Source organism: Micropterus dolomieu, linkage group LG02 (genome assembly GCF_021292245.1).
Source record: "Micropterus dolomieu isolate WLL.071019.BEF.003 ecotype Adirondacks linkage group LG02, ASM2129224v1, whole genome shotgun sequence".
Taxonomy (NCBI): Eukaryota; Metazoa; Chordata; class Actinopteri; order Centrarchiformes; family Centrarchidae; genus Micropterus; species Micropterus dolomieu.
In genome coordinates this window covers 13,871,009-13,894,634 of record NC_060151.1, presented here as the reverse complement: position 1 = coordinate 13,894,634, position 23,626 = coordinate 13,871,009, and the positions used below count along the sequence as shown (strand labels likewise).

General features: G+C 40.2%; 1 pseudogene and 1 gene segment (V, D, J or C); both read right to left on the bottom strand.

Annotated features, from left to right (window-relative positions):
• Positions 1–20,745, bottom strand: part of LOC123987333 — a 174,201-nt pseudogene extending 153,456 nt beyond the window's left edge.
• Positions 12,150–12,620, bottom strand: LOC123987261. The segment is given in 2 exon segments: positions 12,150–12,454; positions 12,556–12,620. Coding segments are annotated over 2 exon segments (348 nt in total).
• Positions 20,746–23,626: the final 2,881 nt, after the last annotated feature.

The following is a 23,626-nucleotide window of genomic DNA, read 5'->3' as shown; positions in this document are numbered from 1 at the left end:
ACAAGTTGCTGATGGTGTGTTTATAAGAGAGGAAGAGTTTGCATAGACCTCCCTCTACAGGCTTAAAAAGGGAACATATGACAGACACATTTCCATAAGTAGAGAATGTCTACAGCAGCAGAGGAAACCATAAAATATCAAATTCCTGACAACTAATTTCTTGACAAACTGCAGGGAACAAAACTTCCATATTGTACAATGACATGACTCATGCAGTTTAGAGGCTTCTTTATCTTTTCCCATTTACAAAACGGAAAAATTTATTTTGTGTTCATTTGTTCAAACATTTTAAGTTTTTTCATGGTGTGGTCTTTGTTAAGGGAAGTCTTAATGCTACAGCATACAATTATAGACAATTGTCCTTCCAACAGTTTGTGTTTGGCCTTTTCCTGCTTCAGTCTGACAATGCCCATGTGCACAAAGCCATCTCAATAAAGAAATGGTTTTCCCAGTTTGGTGTGGAAGAACATGACTGGCTGCACAAAGACCTGACCGCTAGCCTATCAAACACCTTGAGGATGAAGTAGAACAGAGATTGCCAGCCAGACACTCCTGTCCAACATCAGTGTCTGACCTCACAAATGTATGGAAGCGTATAGGGGACTAAATTGAAATTATCATGCAAACTTGAAAATGAAAATGTAATCCTACAATAACATTATCATTTTCCACATATGTATTATTTAGGTAAAAATGTAAATGAAAATGCAATCATTTTCATTTTCATAGACTGGCTCTGACTGGCTCTGCTCTATAGTGGACTTTAGTTAAATGCAATGAGTGAAACATGATGTCTATGAAGATTCTCAGTCATCCAGGTCAAAGTTATCCAACGAAGGTTAAAATCAAGGGCAACTGGACTTGGTTGAAGATACTGGAAGACGTTTCGTCCCTCATCCAAAGGACTTCTTCAGTTCTGATGGACATATCTGCCCAGTACATCACTGAGAAAGGTCATGGACTTCATCAAGAAAGCACAGCTATCTCAGCACAACAAGAGCAAAGAAAGACAGACCCGGAAATTCCAAAACCTACAGTCCAGAGCGAGCTGCACTAACAGAACAGGAGAATTGTCTTGGAGGAGAAAGGACAATAACCCCACAACACTTGAAACAGACAACAGATGGGTGAAAAACTTGTCAGATAGGGAACTCACCCAACCAGAGAAAGACGTTCTGGCCAAAGGATTAAACTTCACCATTACACCACAGTAACTACCGATAGTAGACCTCATCACAGCCACAGAATCAGAACTGAAGAAGTCCTTTGGATGAGGGACGAAACGTCTTCCAGTATCTTCAACCAAGTCCAGTTCCCCTTGTTTATAACCTTCGTTGAATGAGTGAAACAGCGCCCCCAGTCTATTGCATTTACATGTCCATGTGCTCATGGTCCATTTAAGTCAAAATTAAAATTAAATTCCCTTTTTCTAACTATGTGACAATGAAAATGAGAACAGCATTTGACATTGCATTTTCAAAGACTGACTCTGCTCTATAGTAGAATTCAAATGCAATGAGTGAAACAGTGCCCCCAGTCTATTGCATTGCATTTACATTTACAAGCAGCTTTCCAAGGGACACAATGAAAATGCAATCTGTCAGTCCTCTCATCTCTCAAGACTTCACTTCCTCTTCTGTTGGAAGGCCACTTCAGGTTCTCATGGTTCAGTTGTGTATCTACCATTACCCAACACTAGGCTGAAATCTATCAATCGAACAGCTCAAGGATGGATCAGTACCGACTTCAAACTTGGAACCTGTTTTGCCATTTTTATGTCGCTATTCTGTTTTTTTGAACACTTGCCTGTTGAACTTGACATTAGCATATTCTGCAGCTAATGTGGCTAACCGTAACGTCAAGCTGTTTCTGTTGTGTATTGTGACATTAAGCCCACACGCCGTCGCCTGTATGTGTGTCTGTTGCTGCAGTAGCCTATGTAAGTTTACCAGGTCGATGCATGGCACGTGCAAAAACATTAACTTGCTTATACCCGAAAGCATCAGTGTCCCGCTGGGCAGTGTCAAGCCCAGGCTAATACAAACCCATTCTCATTCAGAGATATACAGTGAGGAAAATAAGTATTTGAACACCCTGCTATTTTGCAAGTTCTCCCACTTAGAAATCATGGAGGGGTCTGAAATTGTCATCGTAGGTGCATGTTCACTGTGAGTCAAATCACAATGTATGATTTTTTAACTATTTATTTGTATGATACAGCTGCAAATAAGTATTTGAACACCTGTCTATCAGCTAGAATTCTGACTCTCAAAGACCTGTTAGTCTGCCTTCAAAATGTCCACCTCCACTCCATTTATTATCCTAAATTAGATGCACCTGTTTGAGGTCGTTAGCTGCATAAAGACACCCGTCCACCCCATACAATCAGTAAGAATCCAACTACTAACATGGCCAAGACCAAAGAGCTGTCCAAAGACACTAGAGACAAAATTGTACACCTCCACAAGGCTGGAAAGGGCTACGGGGAAATTGCCAAGCAGCTTGGTGAAAAAAGGTCCACTGTTGGAGCAATCATTAGAAAATGGAAGAAGCTAAACATGACTGTCAATCTCCCTCGGACTGGGGCTCCATGCAAGATCTCACCTCGTGGGGTCTCAATGATCCTAAGAAAGGTGAGAAATCAGCCCAGAACTACACGGGAGGAGCTGGTCAATGACCTGAAAAGAGCTGGGACCACCGTTTCCAAGGTTACTGTTGGTAATACACCAAGACGTCATGGTTTGAAATCATGCATGGCACGGAAGGTTACCCTGCTTAAACCAGCACATGTCAAGGCCCGTCTTAAGTTTGCCAATGACCATTTGGATGATCCAGAGGAGTCATGGGAGAAAGTCATGTGGTCAGATGAGACCAAAATAGAACTTTTTGGTCATAATTCCACTGACCGTGTTTGGAGGAAGAAGAATGATGAGTACCATCCCAAGAACACCATCCTCACTGGGGATTGGATACCGGGTTGGCACAGGCATCCCCCGCAGCTCCTCAACTCCGAAAATATTCAAGCACATTTTTGTTCTGCCATCACTTCTCGTAAAACTGTCAATTTTCGAAATCTATACAGCTGATTTCTCACCTCTATCTGACCAATCAGCAGTCTGTCATGTTTTCACGTTACATTTTAGTATCCCTCAGCTCGCTTGGAACCTCGACGGAGGTGATATGAAAAAAAAGTACCTGGAAGCAGGTACAGGTACAACATTTCTACAACAGAAAACCAAACAAAGGCAAGTGGAGCCAAAGGGCCTCCACTCAGACTAGCTTGGTTTTAAGGCGTGTCTGACCCCGCTAGCCGCTTGGCAAGCTTTTTGATGCGTTTTCATTGTGACGTCACAAGTAAAGGAAGTGAAGGGCTGGACTACAAACGAGCTGTTTTCAAGTGGTTCAGAGCAGAGCTTTCTGTGGGAGATGGGAACTCCCTTTTGGGCTGGACTTTGGGCTTTTTCACTTTGCAAACCTGTTACATGCAGAAAAAATATATATAACTCAATAAAGGAGGGGGGAAAGCCAAAAAGCATAATACCACCTCTTTAGAAATGTTCAGTGCAGATTCAGTTTGAGATCATTTGATTTAATTTATATTATGAGCTGTCAAAACTATAATAAAGTTTTTGAAATAAGAAAATGTCTTGTCTTACAGACTCATTCACTACTATGAGTAAAAGTTTTTCATAAACCCTTTGTGATAACATGATATCTTTGTAATACCACAGGTCCCGTAATAGTACATTTAAAAAAGACCAAGACCAAAAATAAAGCACTTTATTCATGGCCAATGAAATGAAAATGAAAATTGGGTTAAAAATGCACAAAGTAGCAAAGCCATAACATTTACAGAAACTGTCCAGATCATGTCCCATCTGATGACACAGTGGTCATCATGACGCGTCTTCCTGGGGATGCTTAGATTTTTCTGATGCTGCTGGCCGCTGTGTTGTCTTCAGGCCTTTGCTTGACTGAAGCATGACAGACTCCGACTCACACATCAGTTTCATCAGGTCACTCAGATGATCAGTAAAACATGAAAGAATCACAGTTCCTTTCAAACCAACCTCCTGATTGGAAGAGGCCCAGGCAATCCTGAGTGACAGCCAGTGCGCTGCAGCAGCACCAACCAGCCAGCGTTTCTATTTAAACTCAAACTTAGTATTTCTCGTTTGCCTGCTGGAATTCAGAAGAGGATGTTGAAATGGACTACCTGCAACATATGCAAGCAGATCGGTAGATTGTTACCAGCACATGGTCATTTCAGACATTACAGCAAAGTACTAACCTTACAGTGTTGCGACTGCTCCTAAAATGACTCACTAAACAGTATACTCCCTCTTGTGGTAAAAGTGGGAAATAACGTCTACTTTATGTTACAGAAAAATACACAACGAAACAAACATTGTTAATAGCAGTATTAACATGAGTTCTACAGCTAAGTACAAACCTGTACTTGAGGAGGAGGGAGGAGTCCTCTGTTGTCTTCTGTCAGCCTGGCAGGAAACACCTCTGCTGGCCTGTCTGCAGGAAACGCTTACAGTTTAACCTTAGTGCAATATCATCTCAAGTGTGTAGTTATGATAACGCTTTTGCACTGTTCATAGCTGTAACTATTACAGCTATGTAGTTGATATGACAGACAGACTGACTTTCCTACAACATTAACTTTGACTGAGCTGCGGTATTGTCACTAATACTAGTATTGCAGTAATGTGAAGTATATCTCTGAATGAGAATGGGTTTGTATTAGCCTGGGCTTGACACTGCCCAGCGGGACACTGATGCTTTCGGGTATAAGCAAGTTAACTATGACCTGGACAACTGAAAATCTTGACAGACAAGATAACCTAAATTAATACTTGAGTTTGTTGCAGATGGTTGAAGGTCTGGATTGTTTAAGGTTTTTAAAGTTTTCAGAATTCAAATTGCGGCTGTTGAAAGCCACAGTCATACAGAGAAACTTGAAGCCTTAAGAGGAAATTAACTAATTGGGAAAGGAAAACTGTTTGATTATGTGTACTGTTGTAGCACACAGGAAAATGTCTGTCAAATAATGTGTGTGAAAAATCACAATAAAGAAAAGTAAAAGACAAAACAGTAGACAACTTGGAGAGTTAAATGAGTGTACAGCTAAAGAACAGTTTGACCCTCCATTTATTCTCTCAACCTACAATCTCTGTAGGACTTCTAAATCTAAAGTTAGACAATTAGCAAAACCATTGAACTATGCGGATGTATTACATTGTTCAGCTACTAATTTTATAGTTATGGATGTTATGGAATAAACAAGATATGCCTATTTAGTAATGTGATTTTCTTAACAACAATAACAAAAGTAAAAAAAAAAAAGGGGGGGGGGGGGGCCTTTCCACAGATCTATCAACACAGGCAGGATGAGTACTGTACGTATTTGTACAGCTGCTCAAACAACTCCAGTCACTGTGAGTCTCGAGCACAATAATAAACAGCAGAATCTTCAGTCTTCAGACTGTTCATCTGCAGATACAGCTGCTGTCTGCTGTTGTCTCTGGAGATGGTAAACCGGCCTTGAACTGACTGGGAGTAGTATTTGCTGCTACCACTACCACTTTCAATCCAGGCAACCCACTCTAGTCCTTTTCCAGGAGCCTGTCTAACCCAGGCCATCCAGTGGTTACTGAATGTGAATCCAGAGGCTGTACAAGTCAATGTGTGGGATTCTCCAGGCCTTTTAACCGCTGGTTCAGATTCTGTCAGAGTCTGACCATCAACACCTGTTAAGATCATAAAAGCACATCAAGTGAAATAAGCTGCTGAAAGAAATGCTCTGTAAAATTAAGACCTGTGAAAATGTTCACCTGCCCAGCAGACAGTTAAAAGCAGCAGTCCTGTCCTGTAGTCCATCATGTTAAACTGTGTGTCCACTGTTCTCTGTCATCCTCTCTGCAGTCAGATAAGTAGAGGTGGAAGACATCGGAGTTTTGCATTGACTCCTCCTCACAGGGAGGAACTGGATTTGATTTGGATGTTTCAGTATAATGTGCACAACAGGCTTTATGCTGATAAACACATAATTTAATTAAAAGTTTACAGTAAGTAAAAGTTAAAAAAGTACAGCAAGTCTGCATCATGTGAAGACTTTCACAATAGTTTACATTTGTTTTTGTAGCTAGCATAGTTCACTACTGCAGTCGCAAGTTTGACTAACCGTCCAAATGGCTGACTAGGTGAGGTTATTTTGTCATTATCGCCTTGCCTCAGCCCACACTGCTGTGAGTGACCATGGTCCATATGTATCATGATAACATTATTAAGATTATTAGGCTAAGGGATCCCTTGATAAAGATGTGACTATAATATGGCCTATTGTGCATCACCTGAAATTAATGAATGCTTATGTATTAAGAAAATCAATGCCATGCATTCATTAAATAAACAGTTATTGGCTCATTCCCTGCATGTTATTATTGAAACTGTACAGCTTTGTCAGGGAATTCCAACAATTCTGGACCAAACAATAATTTGAAATGATGCTGTGACTTCTAGCAGAGTTTTTTGTTAATTTGACAATTACTTGAACTTGTACTTGAGTATGAGCTGTGTACTCAACCTCTGATCACCAGAGAGTCAAGAAATGAGTGCTAATGAGTACATTGATCCACTTGCACAGGTAAACTTATCCACAGCACTTACTACTCCGCTTTATAGTGGTTTGGGGGAATATTACATTAAGTACACATTGTGCAGGGCTGCCTGGGCCAAAAATGCCAGGGCCGATATTTTGATCGTTTGAGTAGTACTGCCATAGTGATCAATGGCTGTGATCAGGGTTGGGGAGAAACGGATTACATGTAATCACGTTACGTAATCAGGATACAAAATGAAAGTAACTATATTCTGTTACAGTACAGAAAACAAAGACGTAATCAGATTACAGGTACATTTTGTAACAATGGGGATAACACATAGGGGTTACCATTAAATGAAAAGTGGATTGCTATTTGCTGTTTACGTGTTTCCTGTAAAAACACACAACTAGTGAGGGATTTGTCGCAGACCTTGATTGCCAGTATAGCCAGTAGTTGAATGTGGTTACGCCCCCTCCCATTCATGCAGACTCTGTGTGGACACTGCTGGATCGGGTTACATTTTTATAGTAAACCTCCCAACCCTGGCTGTGATGCAGCTGGCCGTGGTGGAGTATATGGCTCGTCAAAGTCCAGCGCCATCTTTTTACCCCCAGTCCATCCCTGCTGTCCAGTAAAGCTTGATTTATACTCCTGCATAGGGTCTACGTGCGTAGCTAAGTCGTAGGCTACGCATGTAGCCAGGTATTTATATTTGTGCGTCGGTGTGTCCGTCATTCTGCAATTACACCCGCAAACGCTACTCTGCAGTAGCACTACAGCGTCCACTGTGTTGACTTTTGCCGGCCGAGCAGGCTAACTTCTGGTTTAGCGCTCCGCTAACGTGAATGGGGGTAAAATTGAATACGTGCTGCTGGTACAGGCTTTTCAAATATTACCGACAACGATGCTCACAAGTCTTTGAACTGGAGTCCAAGGCAAGTCTCAAGTCTCTCTTGGTTATTACGAATGTTGTGTCACCTGCTGCGTTCAATCCAGGTTGCGAATAAAACTTCATAGCTATAGGAATTCTGTAACTGTAACCTGCTTTTCATTTATAGAGCACAACCATGTAATGTGCAATGCAATTATTGACGGTTTATTAAATACTGTAAGTCAAAACACTCCCCACACTGTTAAACCCAGTGTAACATTAACTAAATAAAACTGTGATGTTACATAATCAACAATAAATCTGTCTGTTTTTAACTTACAGAGCACAACCATAACGTGCAATGCAGTTAATCACAGCTTAAACTACTGTAAGTCAACACACCCTGCAGACTCTCAAACCAGTGTAATGTTATAACTAAATAAAACTGTAAGGTTATATGATCAACAATTGATCAACAATAAACCTGTAACCTCTTTCCAGCCAACGGTAATAATTAACGTGATGGCAGCCAGCGGGAAGTAAATAATTACGTTAATTGACTGCCACAAGTTTGGCGCTCAACGCTCATTCATCTTTTCATAACGAATGACAGTCAGAGTTAACCTCTCGTAGGTCGTAGCTGAAGCAAGAAGCAAGCTAACGTTAGATGGCCTAAACTGAGCTAAACATGTTCACTCACCACAGGTTACTAACCTATTTGCGTTCAGCGCTTCTTTGTTTGGCTTTAAAACTTCATACAACAATACCCAAAGTTTATGATGAATGGCACGACAGCTGCTGGTGTTTGTTGACCTCTCTCACGTGCGGCTGCGCAGCAGATGTTGGCAGGTTATAACAGAAGGACGGAATAACAGCAAGCTCATCAGACGTTTCCTAAAAAATAAACATTGTTCACGAGTCCCGCGCCTTGAGTCCGAGTCAAGTCTGAAGTCACTGTGTGACTTAAGTCGCACACACAGTCCGAGTCTCTAACTCGAGTCCCCACCTCTGCTGAATGGATCACATTCTGATAGCGAAACGAATCATTTTTCTGTCAAATATATTGATCCACCGTGCACGTCAGGCGACGGCGTAGCACCGTAGCCTACGCCATCGATTCGATGCAGAAGTATAAATATAATGTCAACATGCTTGTTGTTGTTTTTTGAGACATGCTTGTTTGTTTTTTGAGACATTGTTGAACAAACAACAAAAACTAGAACTGCAAGCAGTTGTCCAAGCCTCCCGGTGCAAGCCGCCCCCCTTGCCTGGCGGAGGGCGCGCGAGTCGGCCCGGGCCCGCCATGATTAATTGTCGTGGAGAATAAAGGACCAGAGCTCACAATGAAAGGGGCTTGCGGTTACAGAGATCTGAAATGAATTAATGTCTATGGGAGTGTTATTTGATTTCCAATTAATAGCACCACCTAGAGGCTGATTGACGGCAAATTTCACACAGGCCCTCGGGAGACATCCTGTTTTCGGCGTTTGCCCAAACATTTGTTTGCTTGTAATTGAGAAGTTTTTTGGCGGATCAAGATTCTCAATCTTTTATTGGCTCGGTCCAGAGATGGTCCGTGCAAAGTTTCATAACGATCGGACTTGCGGCTTCGGAGGAGTTAATTAATATAGGCTTTCCAGTTCTCGCGATTTAGCGAAATGGAAACGTCATCACACACAGGCATGTCCAATCCCATCGGAATCGGCAGCAACCCCCAAACACATAGACATAAGGTTTATGAATGTGCGATGTAGTGGCGCGTAGTTATGAGGATAAATGTCCTTTGGATCAAAATCCCATTGAAATGAATGGGGTATTTGAGCTTCCATTATAGCAGCACCTTAAGGCCGAATTGCATCAAATATTTCAGGTGTCAACAGGGCCCCATGGGGAACAATTGACCCAAATTTGGTATCAATCGGACTTGTGGTTATGGAGATATAAAATGCATATAAGTGAATGCGCCTTTTCTTTTGCGTCTTTAATCTGCAATGACAGCGCCACCTATGGGCATATTTGTGTGAACATTGGCGCCTCGAGTCAGGGGACCATGCTGAACAATTCGGCTGTGGTTCTATGTCAATGTGACTTCTGGTTATAGAGAAACAATTTATTCGAATTAAATAGCGCCACTTCAGGGTGAGTTCCATCACATTTTGCACAGGCCCTCAGGGTGGCGTCCCACATTACTGGTCCAAATTTGGTGTTGATCGGCCATTCCAAAGTGAAGATGTGACATCATTTCCTGTTTATAGCGTTATTTCCTCTACAGACTTTCATCAGCTTGGTCCAGAGATGATCTGTGCCAAGTTTGGTATCGATCGGACTTGCAGCTTCGGAGGAGTTAATTAAAATAGGTTTTTTCAGTTTTCGCGATGTAGCGGAAAAAAATGTAGGCGGAAATGGGCGTGGCCTATCGATTCAGCTAGATCCCCCGAACGTGTGGATATAAGGTTTTTGATATACGCCTTTATGAGTGGGAGTTCCAAGCCCAAATGCGTTGACCTTGCTTATAGCGCCCCCTAGAGGTAGAAGTAGTAGAAGTAAGAGGTAGTGTGCAAATTTTTTCGCCTGCCGTCGTCTCCTGGGTCTGAACCTACCCTGTGAGTTTCGCGTCTGTAGCACTTACCGTCTAGGCCGCAGTATTGGAATTAGGCGAAAACGTACGGAAGAAGAATAATAAAAATCCTAACAATTCCAATAGGGTTCCCAGCTCCGCTGGTACTGGGAACCGCGATGCCTTGAATTCGCGGTTTGCCAGCGCACTCGGGCTTGGACCCCTAAAAACACAACCATTAAGCAGCATCTGCATTTAACACTGGAGCAAAACAGCAGATTCAGCTAGTTGTCAAACTTCAGTCCAACCTAAACAAGAGAACATTTAAAAAGTTGATTGATCTCAAAGAAAAAAACGTTTTCCCCAAATACAGCGGGATTCAGATGTGTGTCTAACCTTTTGATTAAAATTTATTGATTAAATTAATCCGTGTGCAGCTGAGAAGTCATTCTTGGTTCTTCAGTTCTCACTAGTTTCAATAATATACATCAGAAAGGAGGGATATAAAATAATTGATGGTAGCATAGTATCACTCCCTGCTGCTGCTTAGAGGAAGTAATACAACTGCTTTGATGAATTTCAGTATGTTGTTAGTGTGGTGTTAGTTGTCATTAACACTTCAGGCTTTCTTATAAGTCATTGTGTATGTGGAACTCGACAGGAAATAAAATAAAAGTTTATACTACATTGAGAAAGTCAAAAACAAATAGCAAAAAGCTCTGTATACAGTATATTTTTTCCCTCTTGACAGGTGTTGATGGTCAGACTCTGTCTCCAGAGACAACAGCAGACAGCAGGTGTATCTGCAGATGAACAGTCTGAAGACTGAAGATTCTGCTGTTTATTATTGTGCTCGAGAGCCACAGTGACTGGAGTTGGTGTGAAATCCTACAGGACTCATCTTTACCTTTAGCTTTTTGATAGAGACTGACTGAGTGATCACCAGCAGTAGGTGACAGTCTCACTTTATGAGTGTTATGATGATGTTATATTATGTTATATTATGTTATGTTGCTATCATTGACCCTGGACCATTGGTCCCTGTTTACCCTTACCTTTCTGCTTCACCTACACAGTCATCCTGCTCATTCTGTCCCTCGGGACTGTCACTGTGACTCTGTCACTCTGCTGTCACACACCTCCTCCTCTGCTTGGCAGTGGCCACAGCTATACTTTACTTCAAGTGTCTTTGGCAGCACAATGTCGGGTACTGCTGCTGAATCTGAAGCTACTGCGGCCCCAGTAGCAAACATAATAGTTATTTTGGCACATTTGGCAAATATATAATCTTTTTATTTTTTATTTTTATTTTTTAACTAAATAACTCACATAACTAACCCAAACCGTGATCTTTTCCTGAACCCAACCAAGTAGTTTTGTAGCGTAAACCTGACCGAACTGCAACAACATTTCACAACATTAACCACGTGTTTTAATTTGAAAGTCTAACTGGACGTTATGTGTTGTTATTGTCACACATATACTATCATTCACTCTAGACTCCACATCATTTACAGACATAATTGTGTATTTATTTGTAGAAATCTTCAGTGTTTGTAATAGTTTAATTTGAGCAACCAGACTGTTGTTCTGTCTTTGACTATTTTATCAATAAGTGATTTTTATTGTGTTTTTTAAGTGTTTCACAGGAACATTCAAAACAAATTTAAAGCAAGATATATATAATATAGCAGTGTTTCCCATACATAGGCTTTACTTGGGCGGCCTTTTAGGACACTGTTTGAACGTGGTTAAGGCCACATGTTTTTGCTGAATCTCAAGAAATGGTACCTTTACTAAGTGTAATAATATATTAACGATTAATGTTCATAAAATATATACTGATCATTTATCACTATTGATTAACCCCACAAAGAATAGTATAGTATTTAAAAGCAGAACTTTAATGCATTTCGGTACACTTCTTGGCAGGCATGCAAAATTCAAACACCTGTTGACATTTTATAAAATCTGAAATCTTTTTGTCTCTGTAACAGTGAACTGGTGTTGAAGTCATTAGTGGTCTGAGGGCTCCTCCTCTGGTGGCTTCATGTTACAAGTGTTCAGGCACTGAGGGGTTTTTGTTCAGGTCTCCTGATGGTTTGTGTTATTGTGACTCTCTGGCACAGTAATACACAGCAGTGTCTTCAGGCTGCACATTCTGTCCGTTTAGAGTCACTCTGTTGCTGGAAGAGTCTAAGTCGATACTGAACTTGTTCTTTAGTGAATCTTTGTAATGTGTGCTGGAGCCAACTCTCATTCCAATCCACTCCAGTTCTTTCCCTGCAGGCTGTCTGATCCAAGCTGTCCAGTAGCTGCTAACAGAATAAGAGACCTGACAGGTGATGGTCAGACGTTGACCTGGCTGCACAGTCACAGAGGCTGGCTGTGTCAACTGTTCACACTTCACACCTGTGGAGGAAAACATGTTGAATGTTGAATCAGTGTGATAACAGTGAACAGTCAGTGTGCTGTGATCATACTGTCAGTGTCTCTGCCTCAGTGAGACTCACAGGATCCGGCAGCCAGCAGCAGCAGCAGAGCTACAGAGAACATGGTTGGTATTGAAGGTGATCTGATGGGAGCTTCTCTTCTTCTGCTGCAACTGACAGCATGATATCAAGTCTTTATAGCAGACTGTGAGGAAGTTCACTTTGCATAGAGAAGGACACTGACAGGCTATAAGAGAAGGATGAACTGCTGTAGCACATGTAGTCAAGCAAGACTCTGATTTGTATCATGACCATTTATTTCTAAACAAAACCAACAAACAGGTAGATTTTTAAGTGTCTTCAGACAAAGACTCATACCCTCAAAGTGTTCCAGTGAGCGGCAGAGGAGCTCATTCCTGCTAGCGGGCATCAAACTGTTTAAATCATTGCCACTTTGTCACAGTGGACATAAGTGGACGCAAGATGTCTCCATAACTGGACTTCGTAATTAGACTTTTCCGTAACTTCTGGCAGCAATACATACTTTTAAGGTGCTGGCAGTTAGTCGTGTAAATGAGTGACTTGACAAAAACCAATTTTGTAGGAAAATAGTTTTCATAAAAAATGTTGTTCAAACTACAAATCATGTGGAAGCTCTTTTTGTGTAAATGTTACCAAAATCTCACTGTTTTTGTATCACATGATATCAATCATTGTAAAAACAACATCAGTGATTTAGTCTGTCCTTCACTCTGCAACATATATGTAGAGGTGGAAGAGATCAGAGTTTTGCATCGCCTCCTCCTCAAAGAGCAAAACACTGATTGTTGATGATTATTTTGAAAATGTGTTTTTTAACGATGTTCCTCAACTTATTCTGCTAACTTTTATTTAAACCATGTTTAGATCAGCCAGGCACTCAGTTCAGTAACGTTTTGTTGACCATTGCTATGATGGACATATCGTGTGTGTCAGTTTTGAAATAATAAAGTCACAGCTGCTGCACATTAACAGAAACATTATCAACCATCACTTTGCTGTTGAAGAACAGATCTTCAGTAAAAACCATAGTCCAACATAAGCTGGTGCTACAATAATGTCTGTTTGTGTGTGTGTGTGTGTGTTTAGGTGTCATACTGCTCTTAATATCAGTATGACATAGTTAATTACATAAATAGTGATTGTGTTTATCATAACGAGTTTTAAGATGTGACATCTGATGCTCCACACAAGGTACAAGAGCAGGACAGAAGTACACTGCACAGAAAAGATTTGCATCAGGATATCATGGGGAGGGAGGGGCTCACAGGCAGTCTGTTCTAGTTTCATTGAATTGTAGCATTTATCATTAGTTTGTTTAAAAAAGTAGCTTTTCCTTTCATGTAAAACAATTTCACATCCATAGACGGGAGCCCATTATTGTTTTGTAAAGTTTTATAAAATAATCCAAAAATACAAATGAGGGCTGTCTGTAGACTGTTAAGTTGAAGTCTCAATGATCTCTCTAAAATGTCTGGTTTAATCACAGGGAGTATTTGCGCAGGTCTGTTGATGGTTTGTGTCACTGTGGAGCCACGTATACAGTAATACACAGCTGTGTCCTCAGGCTGCAAATTCTGTCCTGCTAATTTCACCGATGAAGTTTGTGTGTAGCAAAGGAACTTGTTCTTCAGAGCATTATTTTGGTGAAGGTCTCCTCCTCCAAATCGATGTAAAATCCAGTCCATTGGTTTTCCTTCACACTGTCTGATCCAACATGTTGCATAGCTGCTATCAGTCAAAGAATAACCAGAGACCTGACAGGTGATGGACAAAGACTGTCCAGTCCTGCACAACCATCGTGTCTGGCTGGATGAGATCAATACTGTTCACACCTGTGGAAACAGAAATCAACATTATCTCCATCAGTCATCTGACTATTCAGTGTTTCTAATGTGTTTATTAGTGTGAATCCACTGAAAGCTCCTCACAGGATCCAGCTGCCAGCAGCAGTATCAGAGCTGCAGAGAACATGTTGATGTTGAAGCTGAACTGATGTGAGCTCTTCTGTCCTCTCACTGACACACACACACACTTCACTTCCTTAAGAGTGACATGTATTTGCATACTGTTGAAGAATCTTTTACAATTTATTGAAATCAGCTGAATGTGTAAACAGTGTGTCTTCTCGATTGGCCAGACTAGGTTGAGAAATAGCTTTTTATTTAAAGAACATATTTTTTGATCTCATATGGATTTAAATGTTATCATCTAGATAATTAATTTAGCAAATGGCGCTGCACGGATTTGAATTATTGTAAAAAATTATGACATGTGTTAGTTAGTATGTTAGTGTAGGTTAATATAGAAAAACTGAATATTGTATGATACAGATCTTTTCACTCTATGTGAATTATGTTGTAATTACAGTAAGGATGTCTTCTTTTAAATGCAGGTGTTGCTGTGAGTCATTAAAAACTGTCCCACAAAACTGACAAATACATTTGTATTAATGAAGTGTGTTTCATGGCTATTTGGCCATCATTCAAAGGGAAATGTGTTTTCAAAGCTCTGACATGCTTCAGTGCTTCTCATACAGAAACGAGTGTTGTTCAGTTATTGTACAGCTTTGTAGTCTGGTGTGTCACTGTGGCTCTCGTGCACAATAATAAACAGCAGAGTCTTCTTGTTTCAGACTCTTCACCTCTAAGTACACAAGGTTTTTGGACGTGTCTTTGGTGATGGAAAACTGCCCTTGGAGACTTTGGGCAAATATTGTGCCAGTTCCACTATCAATGCGTCCGATCCATTCCAGTCCTTTCCCTGGTTTCTGACGAATCCAGTGCAGCCAAGCCAGAGGAAGACCTTGCACTTTACAGGACAGAGTGACTGGTTCTCCAGCTCTGCTGACCACTGGCTCTGAGGAGGTGAGGGACTGGCCCTGAGCAGCTGAAAGAGACACAGAGTTTAGTTGACGGGTAGCCAGCAGACATCCAAAGCTCCTTTTCTCCTCCGCTGGACACCGACTTTACTCACCTGAAATGAGAGCCAAGAGTAGGAAACTTTGTACAACTGTCATGGTGGAAACTTTGCAACTGCAAACACATGATATGAAGGATATATATTGTGCAGGCAGAATGGGTGGGGACTGTGCATCCGTGTGTGAATTTGCATTTTGCCTGTCTGAGATTGTGGAGATATAGTGTTGATACACAAAGACTGAATCTGTCAAAAAAAAACGAGAAACAGAAACAGAGATGTGTGTTATTAACCTTTTTTGGGTGAGTTTTTCACTGGAGTGTATTTGTGTGACAGACTAAGAATGTGGGTGTAGTTATAAGATTAGTTCTAACATTTTTACAAGCTGCTCGGTCATTTTCATTTCAAAACTCGCAGCGATGAAGTGAATTAAGGCAAAGAAAAGGAAAATATGAGAAGGGAAGACAGGTTTATTATTGCAGTCTCATCTGTTCTTTCAGTTTTTACCAGAAATTCTCAAATCATAAGAAGAAACTGCAGCTCCTTCAGTCTTCCAGCTGTTTATCTTGAAATCAGTTGAAGATGGTGAATTCTAACTAAATGAACACATGAAGCTGCAGTCGCTGCTGATCCAGCATTTAAAATGTTCTATTAGTGTTGTGATGAAGAAAGCTCACAAAGGGAGAGAGTTTAAAAATCTAGTTAAGTAAAGCTCAATGAGATCAGCAGATATGAGATTCTCCTTAAAGTGAGAGAAACTTGACACTGACTGCCCTCTAGTGTTTTTTTAAATAGGAACTGCAACATTTTCACTCTCACAATGTGACCGTCTGTAGAGGTCAAATCATTTAAACATGAATGTGGCTGGCATGTGAAAATGTATTTTATTCCTTAAAATGTCTTTAATAAGACATTTTTATTTATTGTTGTTGGTTAATGATGATCATTCTCTTTTTTTATTAAAAACAACAACAACAAAGGTTAAAACTAAAAAAGAAGTATTTATCAGCACAGTAAAGATGAGTACTGTAGGTTTTTGCACAGCTGCTCATCCAACTCCAGTCACTGTGGCTCTCGAGCACAATAATAAACAGCAGAATCTTCAGTCTTCAGACTGTTCATCTGCAGATACACCTGCTGTTTGCTGTTGTCTCTGGAGATGGTAAACCGGCCTTTGACGGACTGAGAGTAGTAGATGCTGCCACTGCTATCACTGATAGTAGCAAGCCACTCCAGTCCCTTTCCAGCAGCCTGTCTGATCCAAGCGTTCCAGTGATGGCTACTAAATCCTGAATATGTACAGGTCAGTCTGTGGGATTCTCCAGGTCTTTTTACCACTGATTCAGATTCTGTCAGTGTTTGAGCCTCAGTACCTGCAGATATTTAAACACCTCATTATAGTCACTTTTTATAATATCAGCATCTTTCCAATAAAGACTTTCTTTGTTCTTACCTGCCCAGTTAATAGACAGGATGAGAAAAACAACCAAATAATCAGGTCTGATCATTTTAAAAGCCTGTTGTCTCTGTCCAGTCTACACTGTAAATGTCAGTGATTCAGTCTCTGTCCTTCACTGTACAACACATATGTAGAGATGGAAGAGATCAGAGTTTTGCATTGACTCCTCCTCACAGAGAAATACACCACATCTCTGGAAAACAGTGTTTTACATCATTGTTTAATATCATTATTATTATGATATTTTTAATTATGAAGATTCTTCTCAAATTATTCATTAGTAACATTATTCATACACAAATTAGATGTTTTTATTGATGTTGTACAGCAAAATTTTGTGGACCATCCATATACTAAATATATCATGCAGAAATGCTAATCAGAAACAAAACAGAAACCACAACGGCAGCTGTTGCTTTCATATTGTGCATCTGTGTGTTTTTTGAGTCACTGTCATACTCCTTAGTTAGTGTCATATGACTTCATATCTTCTACTGCCACCTGTAGGTCTTTGTAAACAAATATTCTGAGGAGTTTTTGTAAAGCCTCTCTGCTTCCTTTAACCAGTGTGTCTCTGGGACAGTTATACACAGCAGAGTCCTCTGGCTTTAAGTTGGAGAGTCTCAGATTCACCATGCTGTTGATGTTATCTCTGGTGACTTCTATTCATCCTTGCACACTGCTGGTATAAGTGTTACTGGCAGGAATGTGGCCAACCCCGATGCATTCCAGTGCTTTTCCTGCAGGTTATCTTATACAGCTGTGACGGCCCGAAGTTTGGGCCCTCTCTTGTTCTTTGTATCTTGCTGTGTTTTGTCCCTTTAATCCAGGTAATTGGTGGGTGGAGCTGATACCTGGTGTAAGATGCAACACACCTGAGCAGGAGGGGCTCAGGTGGCTATAAAGGAGCCTGCTTGATGATTTGACTCCCTCTTCTCCTGGCCTGCCGACTGATTCTGTTTTGTTTGGTTCTTTGTGTTCTACACCCATACACTCCACTCACACATACACTGCATACATACTGATCTGACAGACACTTACAACTGTATATTTTGCTTAATTTACTTATTAAAATACCTATTATTTTCAGACTGTGTGGTTTCCTGCTTTTGTCACTTGTTGAGCCAGGTTGTGACACAGCTCATAGCACAACAGGTAAATGTGAAGCCAGATCCTCTGCAGGAGAGACTGAGAGTCTCCCCAGGCTTCTTCACTACTGAACTGGAAGGAATGGACTCCATACTCTGACCTGTACAACCTGATGAGATGAAAGGAGAGAGGAACCACAGAAGAAAGCGAGACAGTCATCTGGGAAGTTTTCTGGGATCACTGACTGACCATCAGTCGATGTTGTCTGATAAAAGATAAAACAGCAGGAAGCAGGAGAACTCACAGGGCAGAGAGAGAGCAACCAGCAGAAGAGTGAGTGTGTTGATCATCCTGAGGCTGGAGATGTGACCTCTGATGCTCCACACAAAGTACAAGAGCAGTCAGCAGGACAGAAGTACACTGCACAGACTGAAGATTTGCATCAGGATATCACGAGGAGGGAGGAGCTCATGTACAGGCACTCTGTTATTCTGTTTTATTTTACTGAATAATTAATTTTGAATTCATGGCTTTAATGTAGGTTTAACTGATCCACATTGTATAAAATATCACATCAGAAAACATTTACTTATGTTATATGACTTGACAACATAATTGAATCATAAAAGTGGATCCAGTGCATCCAGTGGTTACTAAATGTGAATACAGAGGCTGTACAGGTCAATCAAGTAGTAGATCCCAGCACTGTCATATCTGATATAAGCAAGGCAGATTTAACTGAGTTTTACATTGACTCCTCCTCGCAGTGAGGAGCGAGCTGGATTAGGCGGTCAGTTTTTGTTTGGTGAAAATGGAACATGAATGAACCTTGTAACTAACTGGTGACTTGTCACCGGTGTATCCTGCTTCTTGCCCAATGTCACCTGTTCACCAGCTCCCTCCTCCCGCAACCATTAACAATAAGGAGGTTTTTGTTTTCAGTTAGACAAGCTTAAGAAATACATTTATTTTCAGTGGCCTTTGCCACTTTCTCTTATAGGACATGTAAATGTGATTAAAATGGTGTTGCTCTCCAGATTTATGTATTTGCTTCAAAAGAATTACAATTAAAGGATCAGTGTTTAATATTTAGGAGGATCTGTTTACATATATGCAATATAATATACATAACTATGTTTTCAGTGGTGTGTAAAGACCTCATAATGAAGCATTATGTTTTTATTACCTTAGAATGAGCCATTTCTATCTACATACACTGCGGGTCCTTGGTGTGCTGATTGTTTCAACAGTAGCCCAAATGGACAAACTACTTTACAGAGTGTGTTTCATCACTATGTTTAATATGAAGAAGAAGATGTATTAGTAGTCAGCTTGTTTACTTGAAGTAAGAAAAGAAGAGATATTTGGACAAATGGACCCCACACGTATTATTTAGCACAAGAGCCGACAGAGCGTATCGGCCACCATAACTTCTCCTGCGCTTGGAAAGGGAGGGGTGAGCGGCGAGTGATGGTGCATTCATCGGTGTTGGAAAAATCAGAATCTTTTTTCTCCTTGAATCTTTATTGCAAAAAGAGAAATAAAGTACATGGGACATAAAGAATTATACAGAACTTTGATTTATGCAAAATCACGTATTGCATATACATATTTTGCAAACATGTAATTTATAATATAGTTATAACAGTTAGTTTGCTGTGCATGTAGAGTGAACCAGATGACTGCGTGTTGTTTATACGCTCTGATAATGTTAATCCAACACATCTTTGTAGTAGCGCTCATGCTGATTCACATTCAGACTTAAGAGCAAATGAACACACATTGAAGTCAGAAGAAAACTTCACAACACGGGAAATGCGATGCATCTAGGACCCAGCTGCCCGCCTGTTCTCACTCCTGCTCCTGGGACCATGTCACGTTTTTTCAACATACAAATCAAATTCTTTTCATTCAATGAAAAAAACCCCTCCATGATCAGATTGCCTCTTATGTCACTAACCGCCTCCACTGTCACACTCTTATCACTGCCCCTGTTTATCTAATGCCAACCACCTGTCCCCATCATCTGAACCAAGCTGATCCAGTCTTTTTATGTTCAAGAAATTACTTAAAATTCTCCTTTTAAAACAATTTTAAATATTTTATCTTATATCTTGAGTTACAATGCACCAAATTTAATTTTATTTAGGATCTTTATTTAAAAGTGAAGAAATGAAGAAATGAATGAACAAAACGACTCTTTCCAGCACTGCAATCTTTAACTTTATTTTCAAACACAGTGGTAGTAGAAACTAAATGTTCCCAGTGGTGCTGGTAAATAGAGGAAGTAGTTTTTGTATGAGTCTCCTGTTATTGTCTCTCACTGTGTCTGTCGGGCACAGTAATACACTGCTGTGTCCTCGGTCTTCAGACTGTTCATCTGTAGATAGACTTTACTGCTGGAGTCATCTCTGGAGATGGTGAATCTACCCTGGACTGACTGGGAGTAATAGATATGCGAACTGCCTGTGTGTACAAAAGCAATCCACTCTAGTCCTTTTCCAGGAGCCTGTCTGACCCAGTTCATAGGGTAGCTGCTGAATGTGAATCCAGAGGCTGTACAGGTCAATCTGTGGGATTCTCCAGGTCTTTTAACAACTGGTTCAGATTCTGTCAGAGTCTGACCATCAACACCTGTCAAGAGGATAAAAATGCATCAAGTGAAATAACCTGGTGACACAAATATATGATATAAAAGACCTGTGAAGATCTTCACCTGCCCAGCAGACAGTTAAAAGCAGCAGTCCTGTCCTATAGTCCATCATGTTGAACTGTGTGTCCACTGTTCTCTGTCATCCTCTCTGCAGTCAGATAAGTAGAGGTGGAAGACATCTGAGTTTTGCATTGACTCCTCCTCACAGGGAGGAGATAAATTTGATTTAGAGTTATGGTTTAGTAAAAGCTGGGGTAGGCAACATTGGAGAAACCAGGAAGAGACAACTAGATTTTTAAGTGTCCAACCAAAATAATCCCACCCATCAGGCCTTCCGCCAAAGACACTCCACCAAAACACATTTTTACATTAAATGAGGTCACAGGCAGAGTAGGTGCAGGTAGGCAGACACAGGCAAGTTTTTCAGCCATCATTTCATTCATACCAAATGGTTCATTACAGTCCTACAACAGCCACAGATACAGATTTTGTTTTTAATTTTTGTATCAAGGGATTTGATTTAAAGAGAAGGTCAACAAATATAACAAAAATGAATATATATATAATAATAAAATATATTGCCTACCCCAGCTTTATTTAACTCATTCAAACATTTTGATTTCATTTTTAAAATTCTTATTAATGTTAGCATAATAATAATAATAATCATTTTATTCGGTTAGTTAGTATCTCCATTAAGGCTATGGTGCTACACATTTATTAGTAGTAATTTCATGTTCGAATATTAGCCGTAAATAAGAGAAATATGAGAAATGAGAAATATGCAGTTGGGGAATTCATTGATTTCAAAAAAGTATTTCAGACAATAAATCTTGAAATATTAATCAAGTGACTGGAGCAGCTTGGGATAAGGGGGTTGGTGTTCAATTGGGTAGGCAGTTATTTAAAAGAAGATTTGGGGGGATTTCCCCATTTCTGGTAATTATTTTTATACCCGGTGGCGACAAAATTTACCCGCCCCTCAAAGTGATCAATGCTGCTTCACTTGTAGTGCAACGGATCCCAAAAGTCATGATTCGGATTCAATCCGTGGTTTTGTCAGGGTTAAATTTATTTTAAAATGTGATACTGTGGCTCTGATGTAACCGCCTCTCTGTCTTTAGGCCAGTTAGTCAATAGACTGAGACAATAAATTAACTATTGTACTACCTACTGTAGTTTTAGCAGTCTGGTCTCCTGGAGGAGAAAAGAGACAGAAAATTGGATGTAGTTATATTATATGAGGAAAGATTTCAGCTGTGTCACTGTGAAAGGGCAATTACCACAAATAAAAACATAATAATAGCCCTCTATTGGATCCTATTTTTTGTGACGTGTTAATGACAGGTGGACAGCCTAATCTTACAAGTACATCATTATACCCGAACTGCAACAACCCTCTTAATAAAAAAGGCCCATGTCTATTCATTTCCCCAGTTGGTTAATACTGACTGTCACACTGACTGATCTGCTGCAGCAGTGTTTAGGCTAGTTTGATAATCAATAAATTAATCCACTGCAGATGCAGTGGCAAGACGTCTTTCTGAAAGTCAGAACCAAAACAATGACTGAGTTCTTCTTCCAGACTGCCTTCTTCATTTTTAATACATATTCAAACCATTTTCTTGTTGATCAGTTTTCTGCTTGTAAAAGTGGACTTTGCCACACAATATTGAAAGCCACTTCATCACAGATGACTTTTGACTATTTTTGATTGAGTTGACTAACAACACGAACAGTGCAATGGTTAGCACTGTCACCTCACAGCAAGAAGGTTGTGGGTTCCAACCCTGGTTGCCCCGGCCTTTCTGTGTGGAGTTTGCATGTTCTCCCCGTGTCTGTGTGGGTTCTCTCTGGGTGCTCTGGCTTCCTCCCACCATCCATGCAGTCTAGGTTAATTGGTGTTTCTAAATTGTCCTTAGGTGTGAATGTGAGTGGTTGTCGGTCTATGTGTGGCCCTGTGATGGACTGGCGATATGTCCAGGGTGTACCCCACCTTTTGCCCAATGTCAGCTAGGATTGATTCCAGCCCCCCCATGACCCTGTACACAGGATAAGCAGTTGACGATGGATGGATGGAGATTATCCTTAAAGTGACAGAGAGAGAAACTTGACACTGACACTGACTTCCCTCTAGTGTTTTAAAATTAGCAACATTTTCACTCAAATGATGTGACCGGCTTTAGATGTCAAATCATTTCAACATGAATGTGGCTGAAATGTGAACATGTAGTATGTCTTTTATTCCTAACTTTAAAATTATTTCAGAGATTGTTTTGCTGTCATTGACTGTTTTATGAGGATGTGGTTTTTACAGTATGACATTTTTATTTAGTGTGTTTACTGTTGTTGGTTAATGATGATCTTTGTTCTTACCTGCCCAGTTAATAGACAGGATGAGAAAAACAACCAAATAATCAGATCCAATCACTTTTAAATTCAGTTATCTCTGTCCAGTCTACAGTGTAAATGTCAGTGATTCAGTCTCTGTCCTTCACTGTACAACACATATGTAGAGATGGAAGAGATCAGAGTTCTACATTGACTCCTCCTCACAGAGAAACACACCACATCTCAGGAAAATAATATTTTACATCAATGTTTAATATTCTGACTATAATTATGGTATTTTTAATTATGAAGATGCTTTTCATGTTATTCAGTGTAACATTATTTATAAACAAATTTGATGTTTTTATTGATGTTGTTCAGCAACATTTAGTGGACCATCCATATACTACATATATCATGCAGAAATGCCAAATATTTTCCTTACACCTGCTGTTAAAAAAATCAATAATGGGGACCTTATTAGAACTGTAGAAAAATATAAAAAGTGCATGTTAAATGTAACAATGAAGTCAGAAACCATAACATCAGCTGTTGCTTTCATAGTGTGCATCTGTGTGTGCTTTTAGAGTCACTGTCATACTATCCTTAGTGTCATCTGACTTCATATCCTCTACTGACACCTGTAGGACATTGTAAACAAA